This window comes from Somniosus microcephalus, chromosome 4 (genome assembly GCF_052327205.1).
Source record: "Somniosus microcephalus isolate GS21.2 chromosome 4, FLI_Smic_1.0, whole genome shotgun sequence".
Classification (NCBI taxonomy): domain Eukaryota; kingdom Metazoa; phylum Chordata; class Chondrichthyes; order Squaliformes; family Somniosidae; genus Somniosus; species Somniosus microcephalus.
The window spans coordinates 198,561,417-198,575,452 of record NC_140990.1 but is presented as its reverse complement, the minus strand read 5'-3'; the positions used below and the strand labels follow the sequence as shown (position 1 = coordinate 198,575,452).

The 14,036-nt window shown below is 41.8% G+C and overlaps 1 protein-coding gene across 3 annotated transcripts in view; it reads right to left on the bottom strand.

Annotated features, from left to right (window-relative positions):
* Positions 1 to 14,036, bottom strand: part of cops8 (COP9 signalosome subunit 8) — a 32,684-nt gene that overhangs the window by 17,163 nt on the left and 1,485 nt on the right. For 2 of the 3 annotated variants that reach the window (XM_085985677.1, XM_085985678.1), the window contains exon 2: positions 5,956 to 6,026. In XM_085985677.1, coding sequence (XP_085841803.1) covers positions 5,956 to 6,026 — 71 coding nt within the window. Of the gene's footprint in view, positions 1 to 5,955; positions 6,027 to 13,392; positions 13,534 to 14,036 lie in introns of all 3 variants that reach the window. The other variant, XM_085985679.1, reaches the window with a different exon arrangement.

Genomic DNA, 14,036 nt, shown 5'->3' with positions numbered 1-14,036 from the left:
AGAGGGGAATCCTCGGTTGATGCAAGGGATGCACTCATTCTGGCCAGATTTGCAATAAACAGAAAGAATCACCCAATCTGCACACAGATCTGGAGGTTATATCCCTTGCTAGCTGGACCCACACAGCCTTGGTTTCTTTGGGAGGCCTCTTCCTCCCAGATGAGGGGAAGAGCACCTCCCTGCTAGCTCTCGCCGCCTCAACCAGCATACTCAGCGCCTCATCCAAGAACCTCGGGGAGGCCCTTGCCTTGGAGCTGACCATTCTTCAATGAGATAAAAGTTTGGAGGTGGTGCAGTATCGACCAAAAACCAGTGGAATGAGCCAAGGCAGCAAGCAGCCCTTAAATGAAGCTGGATAAGTGACGTCAGCGGAGGCGAGTTTCAGTCCCAAAAGACTAATTGGCCCAGGGAAACCTACACCTCTGAAATTAACTGGCCAATTAGGGGAAAATCGCAAATTTTTCCCACCTCACAGTGGAGACGGGTTTGGAACCCACCCAAACCCGCCTCCAATGGGAAAATCGTGCCCCGTGTTTCAGCACCTAGCATATTCTGTGCAGCCATGCCTGAGGATGCAACCGTAAACCAAGGCACTAGAGTTTACACCAAGATTCGAATAGGCAGCAAGCTCAGACAATTGCAGACAATAACCAAATTTAGAGGGAAACTTGTCTGTGAACTCCTATTTTTCAGACGACTGCACATTTCTGTCCTACAAACAGCAAAATCTCCAGGTCATTGCAAGCCTCTTCACAGCCTCTGTAAAATACTAACAATAATCACCAAGACTAGCCTTTGACAAACTACAGCATGTTCATGCAAGTCACATGCTGGATTCCCAAGTCATCAGCTTAACATCCAACACCAGTGACTGCTGTAGTCATCAGCAATTGACAAGATTACCACCAGCTCCTGCAGAAAAATTGATTCATGGAAATACTGCACTATAGGAACATTTGGGGCATAGCTGCTCTGCCTATAGCAACGGCAGGAGCTAACTAAAGTCAGACGTAGCTGAGAACTCCAATATGACTTTTGAATATTGGACTCCAATCACAATCATTCAGGGCTGAATATCAACTCTATACACTTTCAAAATTAGGCAAGTACAGAAGCCACACAGCAATATCCTTTGAACCACGTGGTGTCATGGTGATCGTAAAACCAATACTGTACCGATACTTATACAGAAATATCTCAAAATAGTGGCAAAGGCTTTAAACTAGTAAGATGGGGGGGGGGGGGGGGGGGCAGAGGGAGAGGGATCTACAAGAAACATAACCAGCCTAAATATAAAAACAGGAATAGAGAGCACAGGAAAGAATAAAGTAAGGGAGGACATTCATGGCAAGGGAATAAATAGAGTTATAGAACAGAAGTCAAAAAAGATGGTTAAACATAAAGTGAGAGGAAATCATTAAAAATGAGTTAAACTGTCTGTATAGCAATGCACAGTGTCCGTAATAAAACAGGGGAGCTGGAGGCAATCATATGTTGCGAGGAAACAGACATAGTAGGGATTACTGAGACATGGCTACAGAAAAATCAGGACTGGGAATTAAACATTGCAGGATATAACATATTTAAAAAAGGGGAGGGAAAAAGGGGATGTGGAGAAGCTGTACTTATTAGGGATAACAATGACAGTAGAAAAAAGTGACGCAGATATCAGCAAGGCAAAAATAGAATCCATATGGATAGAGATAAAAGTTAATAAAGAATCAATCACATTAATAGGCATAATCTATAGACCACCTAATAGTGGAAGGGAGATGGAGGAAGAAATATGTAGACAAATTAGGGAAATGAGTAAAAAACATAGAATAATCATCATGGGGGATTTCAACTACCCAGATATTAATTGGACAGAAGAGGTAAGTAAAGGGGATAAGGGAATGGAGTTCCTACAATGTGTACAGGCCTCCTTTCTAACCCAATATGTAAAAAGCCCAAGAGAGGATTCGATATTGGATCTAGTAATGGGGAATGAAGCAGAGCAGATAAGAAGTAAAGGTAGGGGAACATCTAGGCAATGGTGACCATAATATAATAAGCATTATGATAATTGAGAAGGACATAACTATCATGAAAACCAAATTAATAGATTGGAGAAAAGCTGATTTTAAGGGGCTGAGAATAGAACTTGGGGAAAAAAATGGGCAACAATATTGGCAAACAATGATGCAGAACAGCAATGGGAAACATTTAAAACGGCGTTCAACAGAGTGCAGGAAAAATATATTCCGCTAAAAGAACAAACTAAACAATAATGAGACTCCATGGATGAATAAAGCCATAAGGGAACAATTGACGGTAAGGAAAGAGGCATACATTAACAGAAACACAGAAGATAGTAGGCCATTCGGCCCCTTGAGCCTGCTCTGCCATTTAATGAGATCATGGCTGATCATCCAAATTCAGTACCCTGTCCCTGCTTTCTCCCCATATCCCTTTAGCCTTAAGAAATATATCTAACTCCTTCTTGAATATATTTACTGAATTGGCCTCAACAGCCTTTTGTGGTAGAAAATTCCACAGGTTCACCACTCTCTGGGTGAAGAATTCCTCCTCATCTCAGTCTTAAATGGCTTACCCCTTATCCTTAGACTGTGACCCCTGGTTCTGGACTCCCCCGCCATCAGGAACATCCTTCCTGGATCTAGTCTGACTAGTCCTGTTAGAATTTTATAAGTTTCAATGAGATCCCCTCTCATTCTTCTAAACTCCAGCGAATATAAGCCCAATCGACCCAATCTCTCCTCATACGTCATTCCTGCCATCCCGGGTATCAGTCTGGTGAATCTTCGCTGCACGCCCTCCATGGCAAGAACATCCTTCCTCAGATAAGGGGACCAAAACTGCACACAATACTCAAGGTGTGGTCTCACCAAGGCCCTGTACAACTGCAACAAGACATCCTTGCTCCTGTACTCGAATCTTCTTTTTATGAAGGCCAGCATACCATTTGCCTTCTTAACCGCCTGCTGCACCTGCATGCTTACCTTCAGCGACTGGTGCACAAGGACACCCAGGTCTCGTTGCACTTCCCCTTCTCCCAATAAGTACATAGACAGCAGGGGAGTGCATAATAAGAGAGAATACGAAAAGATTAGGAGAGGAGAGAAGTCAAAAAAAACAATTAGGGAGGCAAAGAGGAACTATGAAATTAAATTATCAAGGAACATAAAACAAAATAGTAAAATATTTTATAGGCACATTAAATAAAAAAGGAAGGTTGGGATGGGAATAAGGCCATTAAGGGATAGTCAGGATAATACCACAGGTAACGAATGAGAGATGGCAGAAATATTAAATAATTATTTTGTTTCAGTATTTACCAGGGAGATAGAACAGGTGGACATGACATTGGATGATGAGATTAGTAATGAGATAAGTGCATTTAAAATAAAAAAGGGGATATTTAAAATAAATTAATCAAACTCAAAAGGAGGATAAAACCCCTGGTCCGGATGGATTGCATCCACGCATTTTAGAAGAATCTAGGGAAGAGATAGCAGAGGCATTACTACGCATACTTAATAATTCATTAGAAAAAGGTATAGTGCCAGAGGACTGGCAGATAGCTAACGTAATACCAATATTTAAGAAGGGGGATAGAACATGTCCAGGGAATTATTGACCAGTCAGCTTAACATCGGTGGTAGGAAAAATAATGGAATCCCTACTAAAGGAGAAAATAGAAGAACATCTAGAAACCAAAAATATAATAATGAATAGTCAACATGGATTTCAAAAGGGAAAGTCTTGCTTGACCAACCTTATTGAATTTTTTGAAGAGGTAACAGAGAGAGAGTAGACAATGGTAATGCAGTTGATGTAATTTATCTGGATTTTCAAAAGGCCTTCACTAAGGTACCCCATAATAGACTGATGAACAAGGTCAGAAGATGCGGAGTCAGGGGACAAGTAGCAGAATGGATTGCTGGCTGGCTTCAGGATAGAATGCAGACAGTAGGAGTAAAAGGTAGCTAGTCACAGTGGCAGAAGGTGGGTAGTAGTGTTCCACAAGGATCAGTGCTGGGACCACGGCTGTTCACAATTTACATTAACGATTTAGACTTAGGAATCAAAAACACAATTTCTAAATTTGCGGATGACACCAAATTGGGGGGATAGTCATTACTGAGGAGGGCTGCAACAAATTACAGGAGGAAATTAATAAACAGAATGGGCATATAATTGGCAAATGAAGTTCAACACAGATAAATGTGAGGTATTCCAATTCTTCCGACCAAAATGTGAGGTCACATCACTTGGAGGGTGCGAGTCTAGGTTGGGTAGAGGAACAAAGGGATCTCGGAGTACAAATACACAAATCACAAAGTTGCGACAGGTTAGCAAGGCCATAAAAAAACAAACCAAGCACTAGGGTTTATTTCTAGAGGGATAGAATTGAAAAGTAAGGAAGTTATGCTAAACCTACACACACAGGTTAGAGATAAGGAGGTGTGAGGCCATAGAAGGATATAAACACAAGGATAAGAATTTTGAAGTTGCGGTGTTGGGGTACAGAGAGCTACTGAAGGCTAGTGAGGACAGGGATGATGGGCAAGTGGGACAAAGACATGGTTGAGGATTTCAGCAGCACATGGACCAAGGTGGGCGGGGGAGGGGAGGCAGGTGATATTATGGAAGCAGAAGTAAGGAGTCTTCGTAATAGATGGGATACAAGGTCAGTAGCTCAGCTAGGGGTCAATTAGGATGCCAAGATTGTCAACCGTCTGGTTCTGCCAGAGATAGTGGCCAAGGAGCAGGATGGAGTTAGTGGCAAAAGTATAGAGTTTGTGGCAGTAGCTGAAGATAATGGCTGCCATCTTCCTAATGTTTACCTGGAGGAAATTGTGGCTCATCCAAGATCAGATGCTGGACAAACAGGCTGACAGCACAGAAGCAGTGGAGGAGTTGAAAGAGGTGGTGGTGAGGTAGAGCTGGGTGTTAAAGAATATTGACTAAGACACCATAATAGTGATATGGGATCTGTAGCATCCACTGAAACAGGTAGAAGGTGCTTTGGTTTATATTACCTGAAAGATAACTGCCTTTCTGACAACATAGCACTCCTTTAACTTCAAAATCCTCATCCTTGGCTACAGATCCTTCCATGGATTTTCTCTTCTTGAATCTGCAATCTCCTCCAGTCCTACATTCCTGCTCTCGCCCTCCACTCTTCCAACTCTGGTCTACTGCATTCCCTCCTCACCACACCATAGCATGAGGGGCAGGGCCTTCAACCAACATGTCCCTGCACTCTGGAGCTCTATTTCCAAATCTTACACCTTGCTTCATCCTTCATCACCTTCAAAACCTACCTCCCACCTAATTCCCCTTCTATGCCTACACCTAGGTAAGACCCTGAACTGCAAAGCAATTTAGGGGGGCTTGCCACATTAAAGGCATTATATATTTGTTAATTCTTGTAATGTACTGGAGTGTCAGCCTAGATTCTGTAAGACCAGAAGCGCACTTCCTGATTTGGAGGAAAGTGATATAGCCAGAGGCAGGGTATTCTACAGTATTCACCAGATTTATTTAAAGTATCAGTATGAATATAGTAAGGGAAAATACCTCGATTATGTCAATAACTGTTGATGTTGTACCAATATACTACTTGTGTATGCTCTTAATTCATCACCAAGTTGTTCCCACCACTATTGATCTGTAACCAATACTTAATTCTAACGTTATATGGATCAAAATATTCTCAGCACACACAACCCAAATTACAGTCCAAATTTAGAAAGGCAAAATGTGCAATTTACTGTTGGATGTTAGGTACACCTCAAGTGGACAGGGTGCAAAATAGTTCCACTAGCCACCATGATGCTTTATTGAAATCTTAATCATGACACTGAATCTTACTCGAGTATTTGCTCCTAGTGAACACAGATATTATACAGATGTGTGTGTGGTGTTAGCGCTTCTCTCAATACTCACATGTCATTGTGTAGGAGATATAAAGCAAGCAGTTGACCATACACCTGTGGTGTTGCTATTCCACCAGGAGCCTGCAGATTCAAGATAAAAATATTAGTACCATTGAAAAATAAAAACCTTTCAAATCCAGTAAGGAGTTACTAATGTTAACGACATGAAGCTCACGAGAGTCGGCACCAGCTGAGGTGCTGCAGCTTCAACTGTGCATGTTGATTAGCTCTCTCAAAATGCTAAGCTCAGTCATTCCTCCAAGTCGGTTTACTCAATAATGTAGTTAGCCTGCGCTTTATCGAATATTCAAAGCAAAAAAGATTTTTCTTATCCATGAACAAGTTCTGTATTTGCTCTTGCCCTATTGATTATTTAGTGGTTAATGCCCATCTCAGACTAGACACACTTTTGTGAGTGTTGTCATCCGCTATCAGAACAATTATCCCCTCCTCTGTTCCGCGAATGTTCTGAGCCAGTTCTGGTGCTTCTGCGTGCTGCACAGAACCGGCTCAACATCGATTTTCAAGCCTGCCACATGCAGATGTGGATTTATGGACATCCTGCAACTACAACATATACGCAATCTATTGTTCTCCCTCACACGAGTACACTATCCTGAATTCATACAAATCACAACTCTCAAGATTCTCCACCAGTGCAACCATTTCTGTTATTCACTTAGCTGCCTACTTTGGCAAATTGCACAAATCATGACACTGAGTGGATGTGCGGATGAGGCATAATGCACATACGCAGAACCAATCAACTGACCTCCAAAGAGCCTACAATTTAAATATAAAAATCAGGTAAATGACACTATCAGAACCTGAGCTTCAAGATAAAAGCAGCTTTCGCCAGATAGACAGGAACTAAAGTGTAACCACCTGGAAGCCCCTTGGTCATTGGGAGCTCTTCGGACCATGGCTCCATGGGCACTGGTTACCCTGATATCGCACCCGAGCAGCCATTGGAGAAGTGTGGCTCCAGACAGTGAATGTTGGCAGGCTGTTCCACCATGAGGGGTATAACAGCTTAGCCAGGTGCTCTCCTTACCTGAAATCCACCCGCTTCCCAGCTACATTCACTGGATGCCAATCAAGAGCACAAATGCTCCGATTTCTTCTACTTGTTGAGGCCAGTAGTGCCGATGCCAAATGTAGCACCCCTAATGTTGTTGGCCTGGCGGAGATCAGGAGAGGGAGAGAATGGTAGAAGCTAATACTCCGTTTATATTATTATACAGCCTCTGGAGACAGCGGCAAAAAGGATAGTGCAGCACCCCGCTTCCAGAGACAAAGTGCTGTTCACAGTAACTAGAAGTGCCTGCCAGCAACACCACTCGGTCTTAGGCTCTCAACTGCACTGGCTGCCTTCATGGGCAGGGTTTCAGATTGTTGACCTGTAAAACCTTCACTTATCAGGGCAGATCTGCGGCCAAAATATAAAGATAACGTGGCCTCTGAGCAACTGTTAATGCACAATCTTATACACGTGTGGTTGCTACAAGCTTGCTGCTAACATCGAGTCCACCTTGCAAGGTAAACAGCACAAAATGCAGAGCACCAGCAGCCTTCCACACTGTGGAATTACTTCCATTTTAACAGGTTCCACCATATAAATGTGGCACATGACAATAGTTGCTTTGCAGAACCAGTTAGTAACTGTTCTGTGTTTCAGTGCCAGGAACGTGGGAAACTTGCACCCTCTACTGACGGAATCCAAGTACTGCAGCAAAGTGTTCTGAGGACCATCACATTTATACATGGTCAGGTTTCTTAGGGATGAGGGAAAATAATTAGAAGACAGTCTTAAAGCATAAAGCTCCTCCAAAAGGAAGGAGCCAGCCCAGAGAACAGAGTGTTTTTACTACTAATTTTTTCCAGCACATTTTTGTAAATAAATGGAATGACTACCAGCAGTCAATAAGTATTGCTGAAAGTGAATTAGGTGGTATGGCTGCATGACAACATGAATTGAAAATAAGCAATTCAACCAATAAAGCCTGCTCTTCCTACAATATACAATCTATTCTATCACAGCCTCCATTTCACCCATTTAATCTAGTAAGGAGTTGTGTTGCATAAATAATGCCTGCTTCGCAAAGACATCAAGCAAAATTCCAGAATATCTATCTATCCCCACAATGGCAATGGGACTAGTGCCAGAGGATTGGAGGGTCACCAATCACACCCCTGTTCAAAAAATTGGGAGAACTAAACCAGGTAACTACAGTCCAGTTACTAAAGTCAGTGGTGGGGAAAATTCTAGACCATAATTTGGGACAGAATTAATTGTCACCTGGAAGAACAAGGGTTAATAAATGACAGCCAACATGGATTTGCTAAAGACAAGTGTGTCTGACAAACTTAATTGTGTTCTTCAATTAAATAATGAAGAGGGTTGACGAAGGTAGTGCAGTTGATGTGGTGTATAGGGACTTTCAGAACATGTCCGATAAAGTGACACATAATAGACTTGTTAGCAAAATTGAAGCCTATTGAATTAAAGGGACAGTGGTAGCATGGATACGAAATTGGCTAAGAGACAGAAAGCGGAGAGTAGTGGTGACCGGTTGTTCATCAGACTGGAGGGAAGGAGACAGTGTTCACCACCATGGGTCATATTAGGACTACTGCTCTTTTTAATACATATATTAATGACCTGGGCTTGGGTATAGGGGGCATGATTTCAGAGTCTGCAGGTGACAAAGCTTGGAAATATAGTAAACAATCAGGAAAATGGTAGCAGACATCAAGAGGACATAGACAGACTGTTGATATGGCCAGACCATGGCAGATGAAATTTAATGCAGAGAAGTGTGAAGTGATGCATTCAGGAAGGAAAAATGAGAAGCAATATAAACTAAATGGTACAATTTTAAAGGGGGTGCAGGAACAGAGAGATCTGGGGATTCTCAAACACAAATCTATGAAAGTAGTGGGACAAATTAAGAAGGCTGTTAAAAAAAGCATTTGGTAGCCTTGGCTTTATAAAGAGGCATAGAGTGCAAAAGCAAGAAAGTGATGTTGAACCTTTATAAATGACTGGTTAAGCTAGAGTAACGTGTTCAATTCTGGGCACCACACTTATGGAAGGATGCCAAGGCCTTAGAGAGGATGCAGAGATTTACCAGAATGATACTAGGGATGAGGGACTTCAGTTACGTGGAGACTAGAGAAACTGAGATTGTTCTCCTCAGAGCAGAGAAAGTTAAGGGAAGATTTAATAGAGGTGTTCAAAATTACAAGGTATTTCAATAGAGTAGATAAGGAGAAACTTTGCACTGGCAGGAGGGTCGATAACCAGAAGAGAGATTTAAGATGATTGGCAAAAAATCCAGAGGAGAAATTATTTTACGCAGCGAGTTGTGATGATCTGGAATGCACTACCTGAAAGGGGGTGGAAGCAGATTCAATAGTAACTTTCAAAAGGGAATTGGATACATACATGAAAAGGAGAAAACCACAGAGCTATGGGAAAAGAGCAAGGGAGCGGGACTAATTGGATAGCTCTTTCAAAGAGCCGGCACAGGCATGATGGGCTGAACGGCCTCCTTCTGTGCTGTATGATTCTATGATCTCTACTATTCAACCTGGTCCTGATGCCCAACAGACAATACCCCCTCCCTCAACTCCAGCAACACAGGAACCAGAGCATTTGATAATCTGTCTACATGAGGATTCTATCTTTTGTTTTAGAGAGCTATTACACTATCAACTACTTTTTCTAGCAGCTTGCTCTACACAGAGAAAATGAAGTATTTTTCTAATCTTCAGACAAAATTAATGTAATTCGACCCATTTTACATCATTCCAGCTCGATAATAATAATTTGGTTCCCATTATATTATCGAGCTGGATCTTGAATTAATGTTAAGGTTTTTGCTCCACTACGCTACATGAAAGACCATTCCAAGTGATCTTTACATGAACAGGTTCTTCCTGACACCTGTCCTAAATTGACCTATCATCAGTTTTAATCTATGACCCCCTTATCCTAATATCTTTTCTTACCTTGTAGTGGTGCTTGGAACTTATTTATAACGTTTAAATAATATCATGTCCACCTCTAAGTTGTCATCCTCAATTAACGCTTGATGATTTTAAACTTGCGACCTCTACTTCAGTGCTCACAATCCAAGTCAAATAACCTGCTTACATCCACATCACTTATGACTCTCGGCGCTTTTCAAGATCTGGACCCTTTCTTGAATTATCTTCTCTCCAATGAAAACAACCTCCTCATAACTTACAGGTATCCGAAATATTGGAATCAACCTAGTCTCTTTTCTCTGAACCAATATATCAACTGCAGGGGTACGCTCCTCTTTAAAAGGACTCGCATGTACTGTTTTGCTGCCCATTACACCATCTGTTCTAGCCATGCGCTCCTAGTTCTCATGCTCTGTACTGTACTCTGTCTCAACCAACCAATTGCCACAAAACACGTGTGCATTAAAGTTAATGAAATAAATGTGCCTACACATTTAACATTTCAAGCGAGATTACCCTTCTGATAAAGTAAGTTAAAGTTATTTTATTAGGTTTGCAAAAGGAATTGCACAGTGACATCAATGCATTGCTGAGTAGATCCACATTAAAGCCTATTTTGATATCTATATGGAAACTTGGAATTCCAGAATGGATGGGCCCAGCAGGTCTACATATTGCACACACTTAAATATTCCCCAGATGCTACACTGCCCTTTTTATGGAGGCTACTGGAGTGGAGGAAGGAAAAGGAGAGAAAAAAAAAAATCAAAGGAAGGAAAAATACTTCGAGACAAATTAAAATTGTGCCACTTCTTTAGCTAAATGACCATCAATAGTCAAACATAATTTAAATGAAAAAGCAAAACCATGCTGTGCCACTTTGGTGCCAATACAAAACTAGAAAATCAAACATGTTCCAAAGTCACAGCATTTATGATCTACACAAAAACACAGAAAGGTTGTTTGTGGAAACAAGTGGGTTCACCAAACACTTACGAGTGACGGGTGCTAGATTAGAGAGTACAAGTTTTAAAATTGTTTTCTAAACCTGCATTAATTCAACAGCATCCTTACAACGGTTGGTAGCATCCCTACAACCAGCAGATCCCAAACACCAGCTACTTTAAGGATTGTACCTACATGAGATCCGGAATGCTAAATGCTCCGACTTCAGTCGCTCTTTGTTTTGCAACACCTACTCCTCCCACCCCTCCATCCATTTCTATAATTGAGAGCAAACTGCAGTCCTGGCCGCCCCCCCCCCCCCTTCAGGCTGGCTTGCGACAGCCACAATTTTATGAAGCAGATTTGCTCTCATGTCTTGGTCTTTTCCACCCCCCCCCCCCAATTACTATTGTGAGCATTCCGTTCAGCAGAGTTCCTGTAAAATTCCACGAGAGGAGATCAGTGTTCAAATGATAGCCCAGGCGCGGATAGGCAGGAATGATAAAAGGTCAATCCCTCTATTGAGTTCTATAGCCTTTTGCTTTGTGCCTTTCCCATTTTATTTTTAATACAAGGGCACTGTTTGCGGTAGTACTGAGCCACTTAAACAAAAGGATCCCTTTGCTGAGTTGGCTAATACCAGCTGGAGCACTACAATTACTGTCAGTGCCCCTGGGCTAGCGACGACAGGAAATCAGCTCAGCCAGAACTGCCACTCCTGACCACCACCCAGTAACTCCTGCTAGAATGTGCATGTGAAGGGACATTGGGATGTTGGATGAAGGCAACATTGGCTCAGCTATGTACCCATGGTTTATTTAAGAAAAAAAAATGCCCATAGAGTTGCATCCTTTTTTAACAATAATGATCAACTGTTCCCTTTTGTTTCACCCAGTATGTCACAATCTGCACCATATTTCTTCTTTTGGATCTGTAAAGCACTTTGGGGCGTCCGGTGGTTGTCAAAGGCGCGATATAAATGCAAGTCTTTCTTTCTCCTTAACTAGCAAGTGCTAACATCCCCAATGGCTGAGCAGATAAGCGCACTGAACAGCTGAGCCATACAGACCTAGGAATTCCCAGGGACAATCCCTGATCTGTCTGGAGTTAACTGATGTCAATTTGGGTGACAGTAGGGGTACCACAATTGCTTCAACTTCACTGAATTAGGGTGGGAAAACTCGGTCAGAATTCTCACTCTTCTATATGAACTGGATGGATACCATGGCTTCGCACAAAGATTCTCACTTTCGAGGCTCATACATGAAAAACAGCCACTTGGGTGCTATACTGGAGTAACTAGGTGAACATGGAACCAAACCGCAACAGGGAGACAATCCATAAAGAAGTAATGTGGGAGGGGAAAAAATTAAGGGAATAAGTTTGCAAAATAGAAATTGTGATGAGATTGGGGACGTGATGGGTACTGGCTTGGAAACATACTCTACCCAATACTGCAAGTGAGCTGAGCCAATGGTTCACATTAAAGCAATTTAGGTTAAAGGCTGATAATACAAGTCACTTAAAACTTCAAGGTAGTGCCCAATGATACTGGCTAACCTATTTTGTTCCTTTAAAAAAAAATTTTTTTTTTTAATTGATACCTTCTCCTGACTAGCCATTCAGTTCTGACAAAAGGTCTTCGACCTGAAACGTTAACTCTGTTTCTCTCTCCACGGATGCTGCCTGGCCTGCTGAGTTTCTCCAGCATTTTCTGTTTTTATTTCGGATTTCCAGCATCTGCAGTGTTTTGCTACTGTAGTCATTCAGATTGTCTGTTTCTCTCTCCACAGATGCTGCCTGACCTGCTGAGTGTTTCCAGTATTTTCTGTTTTTATTTCAGATTTCCAGCATCTGCAGTGTTTTGCTTTTGTTTTAATGTGACATACATAGCAACTTTATATTATAGAAAATGTATGTTAAAAGGTTAATCAGGCAAAGCTTAAATGATGGCAGGGGTTTCTAAATAGCAATGGGGGAATTCCTATAAAGCGGTTTTTAAAATTGAATTTAACAAGTGGGCCAACGAGATGTCAAAAGAATGGGCAATTCAAAAGAGGGGGAAAATCTGAAAAATAAACAAATTGTAGTACAGCTTCAATGGCACCAGTCAATAGAAACTAAACTTTCCTACAAATGGCATTGTGGCTTTCAATACAGCGGGAAGAGAAAGCAAGCAGCAGAGGATGGTGTGATGTGGTTTTCAGCAGAACAGAAGGCAAAACCAGAAGCTGGAAAATTTCAAATAGTAGCACAACTTCAAGCGAGGGAAAAGAAGCATTAGTGCGGAGAGAAAGAGCAGGCATTATGGAGAACACGGGAAGGAAGAAAACAGCAAGCAGTATAAGATTATGGAATCAGGCAAGGACAGGGCAGCGAGTAGAAGTGTTCAATCAAGTGTCATTAGAAAATTTACCAGAGCACGAAGGCGGGAGAAGACAGCAAACAATGCAAAAGACGGGGCGAGCCAGTGGAAGCAGTCAAAGGCTGGGTGGACACATGTTCCTACCTCTTCTCCTCTGAACTAGTTGCTCAACTACTGTATCAAGGGCAGGTGGTGCGAGGCCAGATTCTCCCTCACTCTCAATCAGTTTCCCTTCTTGTTGCTCCTCCTACCCATTTCCCCTGAGGCTTTGCTTTCAAAATTTCACTTTTTTAAAAAAAAGGAAAGCCATGAAATTAGAATGAGAAACACTTTTATCCATCTCTCTCTCTCATATGTCAGCAATTAGAATGTTTACATTTTATGTAAAACACAGGTGCAATAATTCAATGTTTTTCCCCCTTGAATATTCAACTTTTTTAGAAAAATGAACTAAAATGAGGAAAATCACTCACTCAGCTTACTACACCTTAAAATTTATACTACGCAAAACAAAAGCTACAATCGGTGTGCATTCAGTACACTCATTCTTTTCCTTGCCTGCCCTCAGGATAAGGGATTGCTTATTTAGGACTGCGATGAGGTGAAATTTCTTCACTCGAGAGTTGTGAATCTTTGGAATTCTCTACCCCAGAGAGCTGTGGATGTTCAGTCAGAGTAGATTCAAGACTGAGATTGATACATTTTTGGGCACTAAGGGAATCAAGGGATATGGGCATAAGAAGGGAAAGTGGAGTTGAAATAGATGGGTGGGAAAGCAAGTTGTGCAG